Consider the following 24548-nt stretch of genomic DNA (forward strand, 5'->3'; position numbering starts at 1 on the left):
TAAGAAAGTTCCAGCTTGAATTTTTAAATTCAATTATCTATATATTTCTTAAAATTGACCTGTGTTTCAAGAACAGAGGCCATGCAAAGCTATGTCCATGTCTCTCCATATTTGAACACCCTGGAATTCAATATGTGAAGGTGCCACCAAGCACAACTTCAAAGCACTACCAAAACATACTAACCAACACCTTTAACCTGTTTTGGTTCAACAGTTAAAGTTCTCTGCAGTTTGCTCCATAGTCAACAATACTAAAATCACATCTACAACAAGAACCTGCTTAGTTAATACTGTACTGACGAAGTACTGACATAGAATTGCATTTGTATCTGGTCCAGCGTGTGAAGTTTTGACTTCTACAAAGCAGGCTTTAAAGAAAAAAAAGTGCCAGGCCAATGGCTATTGTTTGATATTGTCCAAACAAACTATTTAGCTTAACTAGAACATTTCCCCCCCCTCACAGTTGGGTAAAGATCCATTCTACAGTAGCAAGTTTCTCATGTGGCGTTTTTTGGGTCCATACCCTCCCCCATGCCACCCAAATTAATAAAAAAAACACAAAGCATAACAAACGAATAGGTTTTGCTGAAATAAGACGACAGAATATTTTAAAACAGCAGAGAATCAGTTTAGAGAAACTTGTTAAAACGTTTATAGTATATGCATGGTGGAAAGGATTCAGAGTAAATTCATGTATGTGTTACTTGCAGTCAGGAGCGAGAGGCATTGCCATATTACTGAAGCAGGGAATCAGAGCAAAATGATGCAGCATTTGCCGTAGAATTAGTGTGTAAGATGTTAGCATTCAAGCTACATTCTTTGTCAAATGTTTCATTTGCTCACCACACTCTTCAACTGCTATGTTTTGTTGTGAAGCCTTGTACACCTGTGCAGCGGTGGTACCACTTACAAGTCCACCTACAGCATTCCCGTTATTCACGGTTACACTGGGATGAACTTGGCTTGCGGCTGAGGCGTTATGCTCAATTTCAGATGTTTTAAGTTTGGTTTGCTCCTGTCCAGATGCACTTAAATCATAAATTAAGAGCGACTCCTCCAAGGAATGGCCTAGACAAACAGCAGGAGGAATTACTTTTATTTGGTTAATCATCTTTGTACGTATTCTCCCCCCAAATCATAATCCCACTCCCTCAAAGAAAAGACATGTCAAGTCCCACTTAATGGTACCAAGTAATGTGATGATGGCTGATTCTCCACAGCACTGCCTGTGCACACTCAGGACACCAATGTAATTCAGCTCAAGCATCTTCTACTAGAACTTGAGCATGCCCTGCATAGGGGGTTGGCAATGTAATTTTTTTCTTGTGCTTGTAATGAGCAGAACAGGAAATACACTTACTGCTGCACAGCCATCAAGTCACTCCTGACTAGTAGCAGGAACAAGGGCTAAGGGCCTGATCCAATGCCCACTGAAGTCTATGGGAGTCTTTATATCCATTGGATCAGCCCTGAGAGGGAAATGTGAAGTCAAGCTCTGCATTAGCATAACACGGTCTATGTTTATCCTCATCTTTCACCTCTATTTTCCTGCCCACTTCAGCCTCTTATGAGTAAAGGAGATGGCACATAAGAGGCTTTAGACTCAGCTGTTTATAATGAAGAGTCACATGCATCCTACTTAACTTCCCTTGAGCTCTCACAAATTTTCCACTTACATGTGCTAGAACATAGCCACCTGTCGCGGGCCAGGGGAGAAGGAATTGCAGGATCAACATCAATTATTTTCTCCTATAGTTCAGGACGCTACCACCCCAAATTATAGAAAGGTTTTGGTACAAGAACGATCTTAAATTATCTGCTAAGTGTGCCAATTTTCCCCCACTGCCATGAGCAGAATTTTATTAGTAATTAATACAAACTTATTTCAACGTATCCATTTGTCATTTAACAGTATGTAAGTTTTGTTCAATTGGATTACAAAAGGGAGTGTTAAAGCAAGGTAGGCAGTGTTTACATGTAAATACTAGCTCCAACGGTAGAGCTAATGAAGATAGGATGGGTTACCTGTTTTATGGGTTGTGTGTGAAGATGCAGAGGTAGAGAAATAAGGAACCTGCCCAATGGTATCATGCAGGATGGAAGATACTGGAATCTGGACTGAAGGCAGAGGTTTGACTACAGCCTTTTCTGAAAGCAGTTGCCGAGCCTGCGTGGTAGGGTGGTAAGACTGAAAAGCCTGGAAAGAGGACTGAGGCACCAATGGCGGGGTTTCAACAGACCCTTGTATAAAGTCACTAAATTCTTCATCATCAAGAAAAGCAGAGGGTTGGGAGACAGATACAGTAGAATGGGATGGTCTAGGGTGATCTGCAAAATGGAATGAACACACGCAATGGAAGACAATGAGGTAAAGAAACTTGGTTCGGTGGAAAGGTGGGGAAAACAATTTCTAAAAATGGCAATTATTAAATGTAAAAAACAGTGGTTGGGAAAAGTAAGACGTATATGCAGAACTATTTGACCAAAATAATGAGAATATTTACCATTCTATCAATCGACCACACTAATGCAAGTTACACTTCAGCTCCCTTTTTCCGCTATAAACCCCTTTGTCCAGATTTTTATAACTTGTCCAATTGGTTGAAACTTGATACTTCCACAGTCTGTATTAAGGTTTCCTCACCTCTTATATTAAGGAAGTACAAAACAAATGTAACCCGTGCTGTTGTGCTTAGAGCAGTGGACTGGGACTCAGGATATCTGAATTCTTTTCTCAATTCTGCCAGTAACTTATTGTTACATTTTAGGCAAATCACTTAAACCCTCCTTTGGCTCAATGTCCCAGTCTATGAAATAGGGCTAATATTGACTTTGGTAAAGCACTTGGAGTTACTCAGATGACAGGTGCTACCTATATGCAAAGTACATTAAACAGACTTGAAGTAATCACCAGATTATTCTTACAGGACAAGATATTCTAAAGTGATTTTGGATGCCCAACTTGAAACACTTTAATATGTCCCCATCCTTTGAAAATCAGGTCCCTTTAAGGTGTTTCAAGTTGAGAACCTAAAAATTCAGGAACCCAAATTCATGAGTAACTCTTGAAAATCTTGGCCACAGTACTCAAGTTACATCATTCTAAACAGATCTATTGTAGAACAAAATGACAGTTCTACAGCAATTTGGCCAGACTCAAGAACTATAATGGAAAAAAATACCACTTTCATAGGCAACACTCCCTCAAGGCAACACAGTATATGTCAAGCACAGCATGACCATCATTGACTTTATTTACATGCATTTGGACAAACCACTTTATCCTCCAATGGTTCTGTTTCATTGTACCACTTAGGCGTATTTATATCTACACAAAGCCTTTAAATACATCTATTTTTTAGGTAAGGGTAGGTGGTCATGCTTTATTCCATGTACTGTAAACATCCTTAACAATAACTAAGGGGCACCTAAAACCAGCAAATCCACCTTAAATTACACTGATGTATTTTCACAGTTTCTATTTCAATTTTACACAATCTTTAGCTAAAAGCCAGCCTTTAATTAAAAATCAGGCAACAAATTTTTGCTGTCCCACAAGTGGTCTCTTGAAAGGTTTCAAAAATGTACTTTATTACAGGTTTCTGCTCAGCTCGGTGAAAGCTTGTATGGGGTCAAACTGGAAGTGCATTAACCATAATAAACACTGCTCTCCAAGTGAGTTTTCACAGAGGAAAACTGAAACATGAAAAGCACAAGAGGTAGCAAGTGCAGCTTCCAGACAAGTTATTCGCCATAGTGGCACACCACCACATAATTTCACAGAACTATTTGCACTAAAGTGACAGTTCCTTTGATGCAACACCTTAAGAAACAACACCAAGAATTTTTGACCACTGGTTTCAATGCGAGAAAAATTCCACACATAAACAAGAAGTGTGAACAACAGTCCATTTATAGGAATAAAATAGCATGAAAATACTTTTTCTCAGCAACATTATTCTGTTCCACAGAGTTGGTTTCTGCACTGTGTTGCTGAATGTCAACATACTTCATGTCACTCTTTCAAATCCTATATTTTTATCTTCTGTATCAAGTTATTGAACTAACTCATCTCAACAGCCTGCTTTTCCAACAGTTATTTTTTCCAAGTCCGGATTATTGTGACATACCTTATTTATCTCAAGGACTTCATGTTCAATAACACCATTAATTCCTTTAAATGGAGTTTTAATGACCTTCATCATTTAAGCATCAGATGAAAGCTACTGTGAATGACATCTTGATTTTTCGTATAACATAATGATGGTTTATTTGCCATCTCTTTCCTACAATGATTTCCAATTCTGGCAGCTGATTTAACACACCCTGACACAAACGTGTTTGGGAGATCTAAGAAATGTAGTAGTGGGCAATTCCACCATACCTCCATGTAAAGGACTGACTGTGCAGCTGGAACTCTCTACATCTCTATCCTGTAATTTGAAATTAGGTCCCACTAGAACAGAGCTGACCAATTTAGTGTGGTTTATATACAAAACAAACCCATTCCAAACACCTCTGTTCAAGGTATTTCCACTTATCAGTGGTGTTTATCAGTGATGATGGGCCCAAATAAATTTAGACTTTGCAGTTCAGATCTATCTCTACTGTAAATGACCAAAGGAAAAACGCCCAGTTTTTAGACAGGAGTCAAAATGAAATCTGTTGCTGGAACACTTGTCAAAAATTCAGAAGATGCCAAGGTAGAAAGGGAATCTCCACTCATTTGAACAGATTTCTGCTCGGGTTCCTTGCACTACTCAACCATTTTAGTAGCACAGTTCAGAGGAACACTGCTAGGGAATTGTCAAACTTGCTAGACAGCGAAAAGCTATTGCATGAACTTGTGAGCAACTTGAAGATCACCAACAAATAGCAGGTTTTAGAGTAACAGACGTGATACAGTGATGGGGACAAGCTTAGCTAATTGAGGCTTCATTTCAGGCAGGACAAAGGAGTTAGGTTCCCCACAACTAATATTTTTCTCTTTAGAGGGAATATTTTATGACAACTACTACTAATGTAATAATTCCTCTGAAAATGGATTATTAAAGGTTTTTAATTTACCCACGTCCAGATAATAGAATCTGAGCAAGCTATTATAGTATTGTGAAATAATTTTATAGTAAAAAGAAAAGGAGTACTTGTGGCACCTTAGAGACTAACCAATTTATTTGAGCATAAGCTTTCGTGAGCTACACGAAAGCTTATGCTCAAATAAATTGGTTAGTCTCTAAGGTGCCACAAGTACTCCTTTTCTTTTTGTGAATACAGACTAACAGGGCTGTTACTCTGAAACCTAATTTTATAGTGTTTTGATACAATTTAGCATGTATATAGTGCTTTTCAGCTTCAAAGCATTCTACAAACACTAATTAGTCATTTGACAAGGAAAAAAACTCAATTGTAACATTTAGAAGTGCAGCGTATGAGGGAAGTTGGTAGATGCTACAGCTCAGTGTTAATATTCAAACTAAAGTTGTCAGATTGGTATTTTTAAACGAAAGCTTAACAAGTTCTTTGACAAAATATTAAATCACAACTTTTACCCATGAATTTTATAAAGCATATTGCAGCTACAATGAAAGCTTCAGTTTACTGAATCGTATGCAATAACCAGTTGAGCTCAGACTGCCTGAATACAAAAGAACTCCATGAATTAAACGTCCTTATGGACATGAAGCAGTATAATATTTCAGACTTATTTTCAACTAAAGATAAAATACCTGTTTTTTTTGGATGCGATGCTGGAGTGGGGTGCATTTTAGCATCTCTTGAAAACCCATCTAAGTTTCCTTTAATAGCTTCCAAAGCATCATCTCTGCTCTTCTCACCTGTCTGAAACATGACAAAAGTTGCTTTGAAAGTGTCACAGTACAACTCAGAATCTTCTTCCAACATTTACAATTGTTTTGCCTGAAAAAGTAGCAATGTTTGTTAAAAATAAAATCATACAAATAAAGCTCCATTTTCCAGTGATGGCTTCAATAAACAGAAACTTCAATAAACAGAAACTTACAACAGAATTTATTCAATAGGCTACACAATGACAACAGCAAAGGTTTTTCACTCATTGGTATTTACATGTCTTAAGATGGAAATGAAAAGAGTTAGTATGTCTAAGTTCTGGAAATTTACTGTTTAACAAGAATCCTTGTACTGTTGTGATTTCTGGGTTTAAAAATTTACCCAGTTGTAAGCGCGAATGTAAAAAGTATGTGAAAGTTCATAACATGTCACAATAACTTTTTGCCTGCTTGGAAATTAACCCCAGAAAACAGGTCAAGCTGTTTTCAATAATGAATGTTATGAACAAGTGCAAGAGACGCAGAGAGAGAAACTGTATTAATCCAAATAAAGAGGGCCTGCTGATATCGTTCAAGCATTGTGGAAATCATTCTTGGTAAAAACAGAAGATGTGGAGCAGGAAATTAATTAACCAGAATTGGTGTGGTGAATATTAAGCCTCACTGGTGCACAAAATAATGAAGGGATGTGCTATGCCACACACCTTTTCCCTTTTTTTGGGTTCTTAAAGAGAGCCTTTGAAAAAAATCTCATCACCTGCCCCAATACATCCCAGCTCATCTCATCTTCCATGACCCCAAAACGGAGCAGACCAAATCGAAAGACTTTCTTCCAGACAGGGAAGCCATTAGGCCTTGCTCTTGTTCAAGAACTTTTGTTTTTCACTTGTGAGTCCTGAAAATCATATAGTCCTCAGCCCATCACAGGGATGCACAATTTTCAGCGCTACAGAGGCATGTAAGATCCTGTTCTGTCTCCCCTCCCTTTGTGTTACATTCTGCACCCATTTCATTCCTCTTATTCTCTCTCTGACTCTCTTGGCTTTTCATCAAATCCTGAAATCAACTGCACTGTACCAGCACAGCAAGTTGAGATGACCACAATCCTACCCTAAGGGGAAAAGACTCAGATAACATCCCTGATTGAAATACAAACCAGGGCCCAAGCAACAGGTAGAGCAGTTGACCTGCCAGCCAGAGCATCCATTTGTAACTGACCACCTATCCAGTGTACCAAAAACATCAACAAAAGCCATATTCCCCCACCTTTTCTGTCCTTTTTCTCCTCCACCTTGTGTCTGTCTCTTAAAAACATAAGTGAAAACCTTTCACACATCAGGACTAAGTGTAAAATTAGCTCTTTCCTTTTCATCAAAGAAATGCTGTTGCTTAAACAAATGACTGATATTTTGCCTCCAAAAGGAAAGAGACTTTAGTAGGTTTTAATTAAGTTTGTTTTGCATAAACACTCAATTCCAGCTTCAGTATAAATGGCAGTTTTAATTTCTTGTGGTTTATCAATAAACTTTCAACTTCAGAATGAATGCTTTTGGGTGTTTGTTAAGGAACCAAATAAACCACAGCCTCTGTAGAAAAAAAACCCTGAACCAACGAATCACTGTTTTAATGGTGGACACGAAAGTAGTTTATAAACACTTAACTCATTTGGCCCTTGAGATCAATACAATAGTATTCACTTGAACTGTGCCACAACTTGAGAGCAAGGACTCCAACTAATGAACATATCGACATTTTTACATATTGTAGAAACCTATTTTGTTCCCAAACTAGGTTGTTTTCTTTTTCAAAAGCAAACGGATTGTTTCTTGAGCTACCATTGAGAGAAAAAAGGGATTCTCTTTCCTCAGACCTGGGTCAAAGTCTTGTAACGTTCACCTACTCAGACCACAGTGGCAGGAAAAGAGGCACTACTATAAAAAGCACCATTTCCGTCTGGTTACAAATGTTACAGCAGCAGAGAAGACAGTCTTTCCTTAGAGCAGCAGGAAGATGCAGAAGGGTGAAGTTATCAAGACAACAAAGGAAACGGATTCATTTTGCAATACCACATTTGTCTTGTTTTGATTACATAGCACCAAGAGAGGTGCTATGTACAAAGGGTTAAACATACCAGATGTTTTCAAGAGGCCTGATACAAAGCTCACTGATAGCTAGACTCCCATTGGACTTCATCAGGCTTCAGATCTGGCCTTCGGCTGGGAAGGTGTACGAAAGAAGGATCTATTTCTTCCCTAATACATGAAAGCCACAGGTTTGGGGTTTTTTAATCTGAAAATCAATAAATGTTATTTACGATATACCTTCGGTTTCACACTGCTTAGGAGTCTCAGCTTTTGTTTCTGCTCTTCAAATTGGCGTCGTTTTCTCTCTTCTTCTAAGAATTTTTGCTGGTGTTCAAACCTTTTTCTAAAGTGAAACAATATCAAACATAAAAATTAAGCGTTATTTGATGACAACTTCCATGCCAACCTTCTGAATATTGGTAACTTGGGTTTCACATTCCTTCCCTTTTTCACATAGATGCTTTGGCACCACACTTTGCCACAGTCTCATAAAATTGGTAGAAAATAGCATATGCCATCATGAACCTCATACACAGCCTTCACAGACAATGGAATGGTCTGCAGCTAACTTAACATTTTAGAATCCTAAATTCAATAGGAATGTTTCTAGGATAGGATGGTAGTTTTTAAATGCACAAAATGAGCTGGAGAATGCTCCCCCACCCCAAATAAGATTTTGCCAGCAGCATTAAAGCATCACTTACTGCTGCTCTTCTGCAAACTGTTTCTGCATGTCGGGGGTGTATTGTGGAGCTGCTGGGCGCATTCCTAAGAAAGAAGCCTGTCCCATAAAAGACATTCCAGTTGCTTGCATAGCCCCAAGGGGCATGCCACCCTATAACAATAAAATAAGTCTATATTATGTACAGCAATATAAAAATCCAGCATCTGTACTATGTCAGGTTGTGAACTAGTTAGAAGCCATAAAAATAAGCAGGGCCAGGTCTGCTCAGTACTTGGACACGAGACCTCCAGAGACAATCCAGGTGTTATGCACTGAAAAAAAAAACAAAAAAAACCCCCACAGGTTATTCAGCAGGTAGCCCTCCTCTCAGTCAGGACCGAACCAATGCTCCTAGACCAGTGGTTCTCAACCAGGGGTCTGCATACCCCTGGGGATACGCAGAGGTCTTCTAGGGGGTACATCAACTCATCTAGGTATTTGCCTAGTTTTACAACAGGCAATGTAAAAAGCACAAGAAAAGTCAGAACAAACTAAAATTTCATACAGACAATGACTTATTATTATTCAGTATATACTGAAATGTGAATACAATATTTATATTCAAATTGATTTATTTGAAAGGGGTACAGTAGTCTGGAAAGGTTGAGCGGCACTGTCCCAGATGGTACTAGGAGGGTGCTGGATTTTTGGACAAAAAAAATCATAATCCTGACTACACAATTAAAAAAATCCATGAAATTTTTCTCAAGAGTAGGGATCTTAACTCAAGTGTCATGACCCACAAAGTCTCCCTTTTAACTTCAGTATTATTTTCTTCTTTCCTTCCTATCCTAAACTACCGTGCAGCATTTGTGCTGTGTTAAAAAAAAATTCACATTCCACACAAGCGGTGTACAAGATAATTCCTAGACATGTAGTTTGAATAGTCAATAAAGCGTGTCAATTACTTTTGGATCCATTTGTATGAAACGCATGTGTAAGTACACACACATACATTTCATAAACAAAATTTCCCTGACTTGGGTAAATTATTATTTTCACTGCTTTAGGAAATAAAATCAGTGATTTTATAAAATTTATTTCTTCAAATGTTATGGGATTCTTTTACATATATTCCAATATAACCAATTCCTAAACTATTATGTTTCCAGGATCAATTTATACATGCACTGATTAAGTTAACAAACATTAACAAGATATTGCTAGTTGTATGGACAGATCTTTGGCCAGCCCATTTTCAGTTGGGTCACAGCTATAACACTTGTTTTCAGGTTCCCTTGAACAAAACTACATTTTATTTTAACATAAGAACTATATTAGTTAAGTTTATTAGGTAGCTTATGCTTGAAACTACCCTATGATATGTAACAATATTTCATTATAGTTTTAATGTCAATAGATGATGAGATTTTCGTCCATAAATTAAGCTACTGTTATCATTGCTGTTGTATTCAAAAATCAGCAAGTGAAAGCAGTAAATGTCTTATCTTTTATTATTTCTAACCAAATCCCCTGAAAAATATATTTTTCTTCTACAGTTTTGTAAAATTCATTATCCATTAAAGCAAATAAGGGCAAAAATATATAGTTATATTCAATTTACTATATATCGCAACTTTATTAGATTCACGTTTACATGGTTAGACAAGTGGAGATTTACAAGTAAGAGTGGTGGGCACTAGAGGATAAACAAATGAGATGTATTTCTTCAAAAACTATCAACCCCCTGCCCCCAAGTGTTAAGTTCCTCACATCATGTTGTGCACTATACTGTAATATTACTTCTCAGCAATTAGCTATATAAAATGCACTCCCCCCCACCCCACCCCACCCCACAGTGTGGGAAGAAACCTTGTGAAGATTATGAGGAGTTATGTAGGTGGAAAGTTACTTCAAGCATGCAAAAAGAAGAGAAATTCAATACAAAAACTGCAGGAGGAAGAACAATTTGGAAAACTGATTTGATCAAAAGGGAGGGCATTTACAGTATTAAAGAAACGTCCAAAATGTTATCCGTTCCCTGGGGCCCTGTTTGATTAATCTGTGAACCACCACGTATGCTTACAATATTCTATAGGTAACTAGTATATATAAATGACAAAAAAAGATACAAAGCTGAAATCACAACATGGGTGATCCTAGTAAGTATAATGAACACAGGCCAAAGGATGTTCCCGAAAACGAGCTCATTTCAAATGCTGGATAATATTCTGTCTTAGTAGACAGTGAATAGTTATGAATATAAAGCAAAGGGAAAATAGAAAGGGTGAAACAAGGTAAAAAGACAAAATAGAATGTGCTGTTGGAGTTGTAGATGATAGAAGCTATTTAACACTAAACACTGAACCATACTCAAGGCAGTATCAGGAATAAGAAAAGGAGTACTTGTGGCACCTTAGAGACTAACCAATTTATTTGAGCATAAGCTTTTGTGAGCTACGGCTCACTTCCTTCTTCACTTCCAGCTCACGAAAGCTTATGCTCAAATAAATTGTTAGTCTCTAAGGTGCCACAAGTACTCCTTTTCTTTTTGCGAATACAGACTAAGACGGCTGTTACTCTGAAAAGTATCAGGAATATTGAACACAAGGAATGGTTTCCAAACTTCCTCTCCTTCTGACAGTTTTGTTTCAATTACTGTTCAGTGCCATCTTCCCTCCTGCAGAAGGGCCTCTCTCTTAGCTGTGTTTACTGCAGCAACAGATACAAAGAAGTAGAAGTCCAAGTTCTGACATCTAAGAGAAAACTACGATACCCACTTTATTGTAAGCATTACCAATGTTTTCTCTCTCCCATACCCTGGTTCATTATTGTTCCTAGCTACGACAGTGAATAATGGACGCTGAGCACCCACTCCCCACACTACTTATCCAGATCACAAGGAGATTTACAGAACCCCACAAGGGTCATGGCAATTATAAAATACTTTCAGAGAGAAGGTTGTGAAGCCAAAAAAATGCAATGCAATAAAGACACCTGCCTCTGGGCTACTGCCTCTCTCTTCATTCTGAGTTCACCTTCTCCTCTATCCTTCCACCCCAGCAGCAGCAGAACCCTTGACACTTCTGACTTCAGCAGCAGGTCCCAGGACCTCTGTCAGGGGTCAGCTGTCAACAGCCTCACTGACACATACATTCAAGTATCTATTTCATATCACATCTACTGAAAACAAATGTTACTTTCACATACCTGCATGGTCATCGGTCCCGGAGACATCTGAGAGCCGTAATTCATTCCCATCATGCCTGGCATATTAGATTGCATGACAGATACCATTGGAAACCCTTGCTGTTGAATAGGAATCATACCTACACCAGAACATTAAACGTTGATTAAGTCCCCAGTTGGTTCGAACGTTCATCTTTCAAATTAAACCGATAGAGGGAAGGAAGAAGCAACTGGCAGTTCTGCTTAAGTTAATACAAGGACTCTTTACTCAAGGGTGATTTGGTGCGTAGAACGTGCTACAAGACAGGCAGCAACAGAAGCATCTTGCATTTTAAGAGAAGAAGCCTTCCAGGACATCTCCACAAGTTAAGCAGAGGGCGCTCCTTCCATCACAACTGCTCTTTGAGAGAAACTTGGGGGTTTCTTTCCGTCTTTGATTTTAAAACTGTAGTTTCCAAAAAAATAACCGATTTGTCCTGGTAGCCCACTCCAGGATTCTCCTGAAAGGATTATTTCTTATAACATACTTTATAGGACTGACTAGGCATTACTGGTACATCTTGTCCACAACTAAGCTTTTACACTCTCAGTTGACTGGACAACTTGTGTGCATGCAGGAGTGTTTACCCCATATAAAAGGTTTAACCAGATGAAAAATCTTTCAATAAAAGCTGGATTTAAATAAGATTGGACAAATCAGCCAGAAATGTATTAATTCACTGAGAAAAACTAAAAGGATTAAACCAGAGATGTAATAATTTTAGAATGTTATCTTAGCAGACACAGACTAATTACAACATATTCACTACCAATGAAATAAGTATAGCCATGGATACTTTAACATTACAGGTACAATTGCCTGAGAAAGGATGCAATTGGCTCAGGAATTATCAGTGAAGCTACAGCAGCATATTACTGAGCCAATCAGTACTTAGTGATGGACCTCCAGCCATCCCCATATTTTCCATTAAACAAGTAACTGACTCAGGAATCAGAATAAAAGTTATTTAAGGTTGAGGTTTCTTGAGTTTTAATAATACTTGGTACTTATGTCATGCCTCTTGTTCAAGGTTCTCACTATGCTTTGCAAATATTTACTAGGCCTCACAACACCCACATGATATAGGCATGCAGACTGGTAGACTGAAGAACACAGAGGTTAAATGCCTTACTCCAGTTCATACAGTAATTCAATGATATAGTCAGGAACAGAACTTAGAAATTCGGACTCTCAGTCCCCTGGTCTAACCTACCGAGCACACTGCCTTCCCAGTGAGATACAATATACAATATGTTATATGGGAAATTTTGTAAATAAAGATATAAGATTCAGAGTAATGTTACTGAGTAGGAGGGAAGAAGTAAAAAACCATAGCTAAGAGGTGAGCTTAATATTCCCAATTCTAAACTTCAGGAAAAAATGCAAAGTTACTGTACATCTGACTTTGATTACTTAACATTAACGTCTACACAAAGAAAGGGCAACTAAAAGTTCAGAATCTGAAGTTCATACTTACCTTGAGGCGGGCCGATACCACCTGCTACAGGAAACATGAAGCTGAAAATAAATAAATAAAAGCATGAGCCTCTGACTTGATATCTAAATAACTGCTCAAGGACTGAACTACTGAGAATGCGAAAGCTACCCCAGGTCTTTGACTCCTTCTGAAGTACTACATCCCAAACTGCACCATTTGTGCTTCAGAGAATCATAGAAGGTCAGGGTTGGAAGGGACCTCAGGAGGTCATCTAGTCCAACCCCCTGACTGAAACAGGACCAATCCCCAATTTTTGCCCCAGATCCCTAAATGGCCCCCTCAAGGACTGAACTCACAACCCTGGGTTTAGCAGGCCAATGCTCAAACCACTGAGCTATCATCAAAAACTACTTCCATACTCGCAATATTAGGAAACACGCAGTCACTTTTATCGAAGACAAGTGGGCACGGAGAGTTGTGCTTTAGCATTAAAGACCAAAAAAGCCTCAAACTCAGCCTGAGAGCAGTGCAAAGTCCATGTATGAACTGCACATTCTATTAGACAACAAAAATTAAGGAGAAATTATTACAGAAAAGAACCATTTAAAGGCCAAAAGTTAATTTTATAAATGTTTTAAAACGAAAATCAAGTTTCACGTTTCAGTGAAAGCCACTAGTTACAGGAGCTTTCTGTTCAAAGCTCTTCCCATAGCTAGTGCAAAACTACTACAAGAGCAGCCCTAGGGAGAGCCCACAGGATTTGGGGCAGGCTACTGCTTTAGCAAAAACCTGTGATGCTCCAAGTTACACAGTGCAATGTGGTTTAAATATTTTTAAATCTCTCTGGATTGTGGGTTTAATCTCTGTTCTAGGAATTTTTACTTTTTTAAAATAAATGCGTGTCCTGTCTTTTTACCCCATACCACATGGAGATAATAGGGGTAAGCCTCGCCCATCTGTTCATTGCATCTACCTATTGTCTCTCATTTTATACTTGGATTATAAACTCTTTTGGGCAGGGACCACCTACTTTGTATGAGTGTACAGCGCTTGGCCTAATGGGGCCCTTTTCCATGACTAGGACCCCGTTTCCATGACTGGCATAATACCACCAATACCACCTAGCACGTACGTAGCATTTTACAAAGGAGGTACACATCACTATTACCATTTTATGGATGAGAAAACTGAAGCACAGAGAAGTGAAGTGACTTGCCCCAGGTCACCCAGTAGTTGAGCTGGGAATGGAACCCAGATCTGTCGAGTCCCAGTCCATTGCTCCATCCACTAGGCAATACTGCCTCCCATAATATAAATAATGAGTCTGCGGTCTTCCTCCCTTAAATGATCAATGTCAATACACTGGAAAGAGCAAGAGGGGTTGAAGCAGCGAAGGAACTGCTGCCATGCAACTATGGTGATTAGAATCTCGGCCTATTTTGAAACCTGATAAGTGGATAACGAGGAAGCTTGTTATGCAACAGGAAAATAGCACTTTATATTAAAAATGATACAATAAACATGCTTTTTCATCCTCACATTTCAGCACATTATATTTGTACTGAGATGCAGACCTGTAACTCAGTGAGCCCAAGGTCGAAGAGACCTAAATCCATTGTCCATAAATGGGCAAATCTTGATGATTGTGCTAGAACTAGTAGAATGAACACAGTGCGCAAGATTTAGTCTACTGCCAATATTCTATTCAAATAGATATTTCAGTTCCTAAATAAAATCATTTGCTTGGTCCAAAAAATTTGCCCAAGCTGTGACCCACAGAATTAACCACAGAACCTTCCCTTCTCCATTAAAAATCGGAACAATTGCTGATGACAATTATCAGCAAGGATCCACCTGAAATAGTGCTAAAAAAAGGTTCACTGGAAGTGTCAATGCAATAAAAAAAACCATTTTCAGCATTATTATTATAATACAGAGCGAGACTAAGCAGAACCATATCTCATTTTCTGTAATGGTGCTGAAAATGGTTTTGACTCATCTATATTGCCAACTGAACTGTTTTCAACATTGGCTAAGGTTGGGTATTTCCTAATGTAGGCAAGGCCTTTTAGAACTGCAGAATCACTAGCTGCATCAGAACATACTTATCTCAGCTCCTTCATAACAGGTTTTCCACAGAGAAATAAAACTATCCAAGAAAAAAGGTTTTTCCTGTTAAATATGAATAATTAGAAGACATTGCAGTGTCAATTTCCTGTTCTTTGTGCTGTAACATTCCATTGCTCCCATTTAAAGGGAAACAATTACACCAAAGGGGAGAGAAACACATTCCAGCAAATATCAAAGACCAAGTGCACCAAGATAAAAATCAGTGTTAAAAATTCAGTTGAAATTATAGGAGCAATGTCTTGTCCCCACTTTGAAGCAATAAACATCAGCTTTGCCAGAGAGAAAAAAGGAGATCTAGTTTAGCAATACTGTTTGCAACTCACTCTGAGACAAATGTCAGCAATAATTTACCAACCAAGAACTTTCTTCAGTGCCCCACCAACCTCTTACATCAAACACTCTGGAGAGCGAGAAGCTTACAGACATTCAACATCTCTCAGCCCAAGTGGATTAGTCAAGAGGCCACGTGACAGACTAAAGAAACAAAGTGAAGAGGGAATGACATAGCAAAGATCTGCTCATAATGCTTAAAAACCTACACTGAATTCAGAAACCTTTTGTGTTTTGTAAATGTAAAAGAGGTGGATTCCTTATTGTGCCTGTGTGCTCTTACTATGCAGCATCTATGTGTAATGTAGAGTTCAATCATAATTAGCTACAACTGAGAACACACAGTAACCCAATCTGTATTACTCTTTATTTCTGGGCCCTAGTTTATAACTGGGGCTCTTAAGCTCTCCAGTAATACAAATAATAATTAATATAACTTCAAATTTGAACTCGTGATACTCTTAGTTCCTCAACTTCTCATTCTGCCCTAACCATTAGGCCACACATTAATTCCTCCATTCACAAAACTGTAACATACAAATGTACCCAACAAAGGATAAGTTAGTAAGTCTGGCCCTACCACCACCACCACAATTTTAGGGTTCTCTATTAATAGAAATGTCTCCTACAGACCCTATGGAGAGTGGTCTGCATAGGCATGTTTTGCCAAATCTAGAAGCAAGCACTAGGACTGGACTGCTTGAGTGGAATCCAACCCAGGTCAGCTGTGACCAAAAGCTGTTATTAATTGATGAAAGTTCAGTGACCTATGGGAAACAAGCTTGGTTGCCTTAGTCCAGTTCTGGGTGGAGGGGTACTGACATCATAAAAAACACAGCAGGCATTAGCTGGCAACCTTGTCTCAAGTCACAGCAGGGAGGCCAACAACTGAACTCCCCTCTTGCTCCTAGCTGTGGTTCCCTATAGGTCAAGGCTAAGGCACATTGACAAAACAATGTGGGGCAGTCAGATTGCAGCCCTAGTTTTGCTTCAACTGCAGATCAAGATCTTTTAGTTTCCACAGCTGCTAAGATGGCACTTTTTTGCCAACAATATACCCACATAACATTTATACAGAAGTTCAGAAACACACAGTTTCTGACCTACACCTATCACCTTTCCCATGTATATAAATTATTCACTCCAGGGTCCAATTTACAGATGAATACAAGTAGTAAATTAATAATTAGCATAATTAATGCTATTTTAGAGCTATACACTCTAAGGTAGGACTTGTATCAAAGACAGTATCCGCAACTATTTTAAAATATCCTTGTGAGGATTCTGGTGGTAGAAATAAGGTTCTGTTCTAGTTTAACTGAAATGCAATGTAATCTGGACAAGCACACTACAGTACCAGCACATGTTATAAGCAAATAAAGGCCAGATCATTAAATATTTATCCCTTTCTAGAGTTAAGTAGTGATTTATTTATAAGCATCTGTAAAAACTCTAACTAATTAGAGGCTAACTGCAAGAACTAAACAAAAATGAAAAAGTTGGTTTCTCTGAATCAAAATTCTGAATGTGTGTTAGGATTCACTGTTGACCTTGCTCAGTCAAAGATTTAGTTATGCGTTTAGCTACTTTTTAGCAATAAGAGAAAATGTAAAACATCAGAATTCTTGTATGGAAGATCTATCTATATACATGTATACAAAGTAGTGTTAAACAGCTATTCAAATATACACACACATAAACAGAAGAGAAAATGTATATACACATCAAGTTGAAAAAAAACAAAAACTCCTAGACACTGCATCACTAGGGAGTTATAGGAAGAAGTTATTGATACATACTTTTTAAAAATATCAGTTACCGTTTATTAATGTGAACAATGTCTAAGTAACTTCAGTTCATTTACGCTTAAACACCACATATTTTACCCTATAAAAACTTCTTATATTAACAAGAAAATTACTTATTGAACAAACAGGCATCCTATATCAATAGGAAAAAAGTGAAAGGAGGAACTGACTCATTTCCAGAAGTTCTGCGCTAAAATTATTAGTCTGCCTTGTGCATTACACTGTCTTGGGATGAAAGGGGAGATTAACTATCTGGAAATCAATTCTAAATGCAATGAGCATGATCTATACTTTATAATAGGCCATGGTTCCATTTTATAAAATATATATTACAGCTCTTTTCTATCAGGCATGCCCTTTCAGAATAGCTTCATATTCAACATTACTCTACACAATGGTATATAATTCATTTGTAAATATTTGAACCGCACTCAGTGTTGTACCCAAACGCCTATATTTATATAAGTGGCAAGTAATACTTTTGGTGATATAGCACTAAAATGCAACATATGCAGAAACATACAGATATTCAACACACTTATTTCACTATGTGCTGTATATGAGATAAGGAACAGAAGTGTGGTTAAAAAGCATTATCATTTAAAATAGAGAAAGTGAAGATTTCTGTGACAAAGTTCAAGAGCAATAATATCCTACAGAAGTTCCTCAGAAAATTTTTGACAATAGTCTCAATGCCATTTGGAGTATCACTTTAATATTATCGTATCATTCAACAGTAAATTTCTCATAATAGGTACTCTAGTTTCAGGTACAGGGCTCCAGCAATCAGCTTCACTCAAACAGCACGATAAAGAGGAAAAAAAACCCTCATTTTCTTTTGTATTTAGATTTTACTATGAAGAATCCATGTGATAGCTTCAAGAACAGCAACAAACTACAGAATGAACTCTTTCCCCAACTCAAACTCCTAGACTGTGTCTATAGTTGAGAGTTTTTGCACCCATAATTCCTAATGAGTGCAGAGCCTGTAAAGCAGTAATACTGACAAGGCGAATGTGTTTTTCATACCAGGTGTCTAACTCAGAAGCCCCAAGATCCTCTAAGTGAAACTAACTATAAGCCATAATGAAACTGACTTCACTGATTTCCATCACCTAAGCTCAGACAATTGAATAAAGCTACAAAAAGCATAGTGACAAGTAAATTGGAATTTTGGAATCCTTTCATTTTTCACAATCTACGGTCTCATTAGTAAGGTTGGTGTTTACAAAAGTAGAAGTGGTTACAACGCATAATTCTAAATTGACAGTGCTGCTGTAAAGAAAGGATGGATGTTTAAGCAGCAGATCAGAATAATTATATTTCAGATTTATATATATTGTTGCGCTTCTCATCCTGCAGTATTCTAAAGTGCCTTACAAATTACACACCCAGGTGCTCTAATGAAATGCAGACACATCTAATGTGGCAAGTTGGCAGACAGCTGGAGGAAAGCACGCTACGCAAGTATGGGTGTGTGATTTTGGTGAAGGTCACCAGGGCAAATGCCTGCTTTCATGAGAACTACCATGGGATCTTTGATGCCAACACAAAGCAGGTAGGATTTTACTTAAGTATCCAGGAATATCTGATTAATACAACTTCACTTATCAAAAGCAGACTGACTCAGTCCTACATCTCTGTCCTTTCACAGAAAAATGTTATAATCTTAAACCCTATAAATATTTCACTTAAACAGAAATCTCGAATCAATTCCCAGTTTGAAAGGAGAAATACAAAGATTAGCCTCCTATCCCACTCAAAACATAACACAGAGGCTATAATACTTCTCATTTTCCAATATCTCCCTCTCCCACCAGAACCACTCCACCCTGCCTCATGTACTGCTGACAGCAGGAAGCCTCCTCCACATCAATAGGGGAGAGAGAGAAGTATCCACACAAACAGGTCACAGCAGCCCCCCCCCCCCAAAACACACCACAACACGCACAAACTATCACACTCCTGCTGTAAGCAACATTTACTACCCCATAACCAAAAGCATGGAGGCACAGTGTTTAGACAAGGAAAAACCAAAGTGAACCAGCAAGCCAAACCCCTCTCCTCCCACACAGTCCAAATAGTCCCTCCAGCCCCGCATCGCCCCAGCCCGACCCCCCCCTCGCAGCCCCAGCCCGTCACCGCCCCAGCCCAACCCCCCCCGCAAGCCCCAGCCCCTCACCGCCCCAGTCCGACCCCCCCCCCCGCAAGCTCCAGCCCCTCACCGCCCCAGTCCGACCCCCCCCCGCAGCCCCAGCCCGACACCCCCCGGAAGCCCCAGCCCCTCACCGCCCCAGTCCGACCCCCCCCCGCAAGCTCCAGCCCCTCACCGCCCAGCTCGACCCCCCCCGCAAGCCCCAGCCCCTCACCGCCCCAGCCCGACCCCCCCCGCAAGCCCCAGCCCCTCACCGCCCCAGCCCGACCCCCCCCGCAAGCCCCAGCCCCTCACCGCCCAGCTCGACCCCCCCCGCAAGCCCCAGCCCGACCCCCCCCCGCAGCCCTAGCCCCTCACCGCCCCAGCCCGACCCCCCCCGTAAGCCCCAGCCCCTCACCGCCCCAGCCCGACCCCCCCCCGCAAGCCCCAGCCCCTCACCGCCCCAGCCCGACCCCCCCCCGCAAGCCCCAGCCCCTCACCGCCCCAGCCCGACCCCCCCCCGCAAGCCCCAGCCCCTCACCGCCCCAGCCCGACCCCCCCCCGCAAGCCCCAGCCCCTCACCGCCCCAGCCCGACCGATTTAGGGATAGCTCAGTGGTTTGAGCATTGGCCTGCTAAACCCAGGGTTGTGAGTTCAATCCTTGAGGGGGCCATTTAGGGATCTGGGGCAAACACTGGGGACTGGTCCTGCTTTGAGCAGGGGGTTGGACTAGATGACCTCCTGAGGTCCCTTCCAACTCTGATATTCTATGATTCTATGATTCTATGACCCCCCCCCCGCAAGCCCCAGCCCCTCACCGCCCCAGCCCGACCCCCCCCCCGCAAGCCCCAGCCCCTCACCGCCCCAGCCCGACCCCCCCCGCAAGCCCCAGCCCCTCACCGCCCCAGCCCGACCCCCCCCGCAAGCCCCAGCCCCTCACCGCCCCAGTCCGACCCCCCCCGCAAGCCCCAGCCCCTCACCGCCCCAGTCCGACCCCCCCGCAGCCCCAGCCCCTCACCGCCCCAGTCCGACCCCCCCCCCGCAGCCCCAGCCCCTCACCGCCCCAGTCCGACCCCCCCCCCCCGCAGCCCCAGCCCCTCACCGCCTCAGTCCGACTCCCTCCCGCAGCCCCAGCCCCTCACCGCCCCAGCCCGACTCCCTCCCGCAGCCCCAGCCCCTCACCGCCCCAGCCCGACTCCCTCCCGCAGCCCCAGCCCCTCACCGCCCCAGCCCGACTCCCTCCCGCAGCCCCAGCCCCGCATCACTCTCTCCCCACCCATCAACCCCCCAGCCCTTCCCAAGCCCTACCCCGCCCCCCATCTCTGCCACAGGCCGCGCCGGGCCGAGACCCCGACTCCCCCGCCCAGCCCCCGGGGCTGCCCGGGGCTGCCCGGGCCCCCGCCCCCTCCCGCACCTACCCGGCGCTGCCGGCTCCGGCCGCCCCCGCTACTCCGCCCCCTCCCGTGGCCCCGGCGCCGCCAGCTCCCGGCCCCGTCCGCAGCGCCATCTTCCCGCTCCGCCCCGCCGCTGTCAGCTGAGCCGCGCCGACTTCCGGGGCAGAGCGGCCTCCCCGCCCCGCCCGCTGCGCCGGCCGCCGGCCCGGGCCTCCCCTGCGGCGCCCGGGGCAGCGTCTGTCAGACCCTGGCGGGACCGGACTGCCGCGCTGGGTGAGACCCCGGAGACACCCTCCAGCGACCCTACAGATAAACCCACACTGCCCTCCCTGGGGGTGGGATATCTGCGACCCCACAGCCACCCTCCAGCGACCCTACAGAAAAACCCACACTGCCCTCCCTGGGGGTGGGATATCTGCGACCCCGGAGACACTCTCCAGCGACCCTACAGATAAACCCACATTGCCCTCCCTGGGGGTGGGATATCTGCGACCCCAGAGACACCCTCCAGCGACCCTACAGAAAAACCCACACTGCCCTCCCTGGGGGTGGGATATCTGCGACCCCGGAGACACCTCCAGCGACCCTACAGAAAAACCCACACTGCCCTCCTTGGGGGTGGGATATCTGCGACCCCCTAGACACCCTCCAGCGACCCTACAGAAAAACCCACACTGCCCTCCCTGGGGATGGGATATCTGCGACCCCAGAGACACCCTCCAGCGACCCTACAGATAAACCCACATTGCCCTCCCTGGGGGTGGGATATCTGCGACCCCAGAGACACCCTCCAGCGACCCTACAGAAAAACCCACACTGCCCTCCTTGGGGCTGGGATATCTGCGACCCCAGAGACACCCTCCAGCGACCCTACAGATAAACCCACACTGCCCTCCTTGGGGCTGGGATATCTGCGACCCCGGAGACACCTCCAGCGACCCTACAGATAAACCCACACTGCCCTCCCTGGGGGTGGGATATCTGCGACCCCAGAGACACCCTCCAGCGACCCTACAGATAAACCCACACTGCCCTCCCTGGGGATGGGATATCTGCGACCCCCTAGACACTCTCCAGCGACCCTACAGATAAACCCACATTGCCCTCCCTGGGGGTGGGATATCTGCGACCCCCTAGACACTCTCCAGCGACCCTACAGATAAACCCACACTGCCCTCCCTGGGGATGGGATATCTGCGACCCCACAGACACCCTCCAGCGACCCTACAGAAAAACCCACACTGCCCTCCCTGGGGGATGGGATATCTGCGACCCCACAAACACCCTCCAGCGACCCTACAGAAAAACCCACACTGCCCTCGCTGCGGATGGGATATATGCAACCCTCTAGATACCCTACAGCAACCCTATAGAAAAACCCACACTGCCCTGGGGATGGGATATAGGAGACCCTATAGGTACCCCACAGAGATCCTATGGGGACTGTCCTAAGGGCAACAGGGATATGTGTGACCCTAGAGAGACCTTTTAAAATTACATCACCACAAACAGTGATGCATATGCTTAAACTTTGTATTAAAATGATATTTAAAATCCTCACTTGTAACCGTTCTTTCTTACTCAGTTTTTTCTAAGACGACATTCTGCTTTATTTATTTTTGTATCATAAACTACTTGAGTAAAAGGAGAACTTCAGGTACAACTGTCAGCAGTGCTGCTACTGATGTTTCATGGCTCCAGCTGCTAAGAAGACCACAAGTACTGAGTTTGGTTGGTCTCTTATTACTTCCTAACACCCCACTGTCCTCATCACATAATGTAGGCCCTGTTCCTAAACACATAGTCATGTGCATAATGTTACTGCCTTGAGGAGTCCCACTGATTTCAAATAAATCCTTGATTTCAGTGGGTCTACACAGGGAAGTAAAGATAAGCACATGCTTAAGTGCTTGTAGGATCTGGGCTTTAAAGAACAGCTGTCAAGTGTTGCTCTGGAGGGCTGGCAGCATTGGAATAGCGGGGCTGCAGGAGGTCAGGTGTCAGATGCATATTAGCGGAGCTATAACAGGGCATGGGCACAGGACAGACATAAATATGAGTCCTGGAGGTTAAAATGGAGATGTAGTAGCAGAACTGTACAAGTGAAGTTTGCTCACACTATGGCTGTGCTTATAAACCTTTTTAAAACTGAGCATTGTATATTACCAACACCTTTTATAAGAAAGTATGAAACGGATTATACTGAGAAGTGTGATGTAATTATAGTTCATAGTCAGATGTGCCCTTATTCATGTAGGTTAAACTGACATTATGTGGGCAGTTTGCAGATTATTATCCACATAGCATTTTTTACACATTGCTAGTTCAAGCAGCAAACTGCCACTCTCAAGCAAAGAACTAAAAAGCATTGAACAAGCAGTACTCATTAGAATAGGAGTGTGGGTAGTTTAAATGGTTAATACAGGGTCTCAGGATGCAGACAGGCTGGTTTCTGTTACACTGTCATTGTACAGTCATAACCATGTCAGTCTCACTGGGTCAATTTACCCTTCTGTAAAATGGGTGTGCTTACCTACTCTACATGAGTATTGTAAAAATGTTTGTAAAATGCTTTGAAATCCTATGCTAGAGATGAGGTAGAAATGCAAGATTAAGAATTGTAAATCTCTCGTCCAAGGTTCCTGAAAGCTATCTTAGTATTCAGTAAACAAAATCTGTTGCGATACTCCAGGAACAATATGCTAGACAGGATGTCTTCAGTTATGTTAACATCTTGGATAATTAACAAAAACTGTTCCTACATATCCATGCACTCATGGTAACAATCACAAAATTAAGCTGTGGAATTTACATTTAGGGTTAGTCTCTTAAAAAAAAAAAAGCAGACTTCATAAAGCATATCACTTTTCCTCAGGCTCCTATACCCTCTAAACACAAGAAGTGAAGAATACTGACATTCAGAGTATAGATTACCATCATTTGTCTTGTTGCAGCAGAAGGCAATGGTTTCAGGAGGGTCTCTTAGGAAGACACCGAACTATCTGAATCTAAACTCATGAAGCATTTGTCCAAAATAACATCAAGCTGCTTTCTGGGGTAAAACTGCGGCTCTGGTCTACTTCAATAGGCTCAGTGCTTCAAAATGCAAAAGTGGAAAAATGGAAATTTCGCTGTACTTTTGTCTCAGTGTTAAGGTTAACATTGTCACCTGTTTGGTACCTTGATGTCAACTGAACTGTTCCTGACAAATATCTTACAAAGGTGTATAAATAGAATTTGCATGCACACTGTTTATAAGCAGCACCAAAAACACTTTAGAAAGATTGTGCTGTATCAGAGAAATGAAGTTGCAAGTAGTCTGAGGTTCGTTGCTCCTGAACTCGAATGGAGTCTGCCCTTTCAGCACTACCTTCTCCCTGAAGACCTGCAGCTTGTCTCTAAAGCACACCATTGTAGATGTCACAATCCTAAAGCTATAAGTACAAGCCAGAGCTAGAACTGAAACAAATTCAGAATCCTCCATTTCCTCTTCCCAACAGTGATTAAAAAAACCCATTCCTTTTATGCAC

The 24548-nt window shown here is 42.0% G+C and overlaps 1 protein-coding gene across 7 annotated transcripts in view; it reads right to left on the reverse strand.

Moving 5' to 3' along the window:
• The window catches only part of SYNRG (synergin gamma), a 131326-nt gene extending 110195 nt beyond the window's left edge, over window positions 1–21131 (reverse strand). For all 7 annotated transcript variants that reach the window (XR_013348300.1, XR_013348301.1, XM_077836911.1 and 4 more), the window contains exons 1-8: window positions 21043–21131; window positions 13262–13302; window positions 11766–11884; window positions 8596–8726; window positions 8129–8234; window positions 5727–5838; window positions 2026–2328; window positions 844–1068 (exon numbers count right to left, since the gene is read on the reverse strand). Coding sequence is in view for 5 of the 7 variants with exons in the window: in XM_077836911.1 (XP_077693037.1) it covers window positions 844–1068; window positions 2026–2328; window positions 5727–5838; window positions 8129–8234; window positions 8596–8726; window positions 11766–11884; window positions 13262–13302; window positions 21043–21131 (1126 nt within the window). In the remaining 2 variants the exon portion in view is untranslated. The remainder of the gene's footprint in view (window positions 1–843; window positions 1069–2025; window positions 2329–5726; window positions 5839–8128; window positions 8235–8595; window positions 8727–11765; window positions 11885–13261; window positions 13303–21042) is intronic.
• Window positions 21132–24548: the final 3417 nt, after the last annotated feature.

This window comes from Eretmochelys imbricata, chromosome 17, assembly GCF_965152235.1.
Source record: "Eretmochelys imbricata isolate rEreImb1 chromosome 17, rEreImb1.hap1, whole genome shotgun sequence".
NCBI lineage: Eukaryota > Metazoa > Chordata > Testudines > Cheloniidae > Eretmochelys > Eretmochelys imbricata.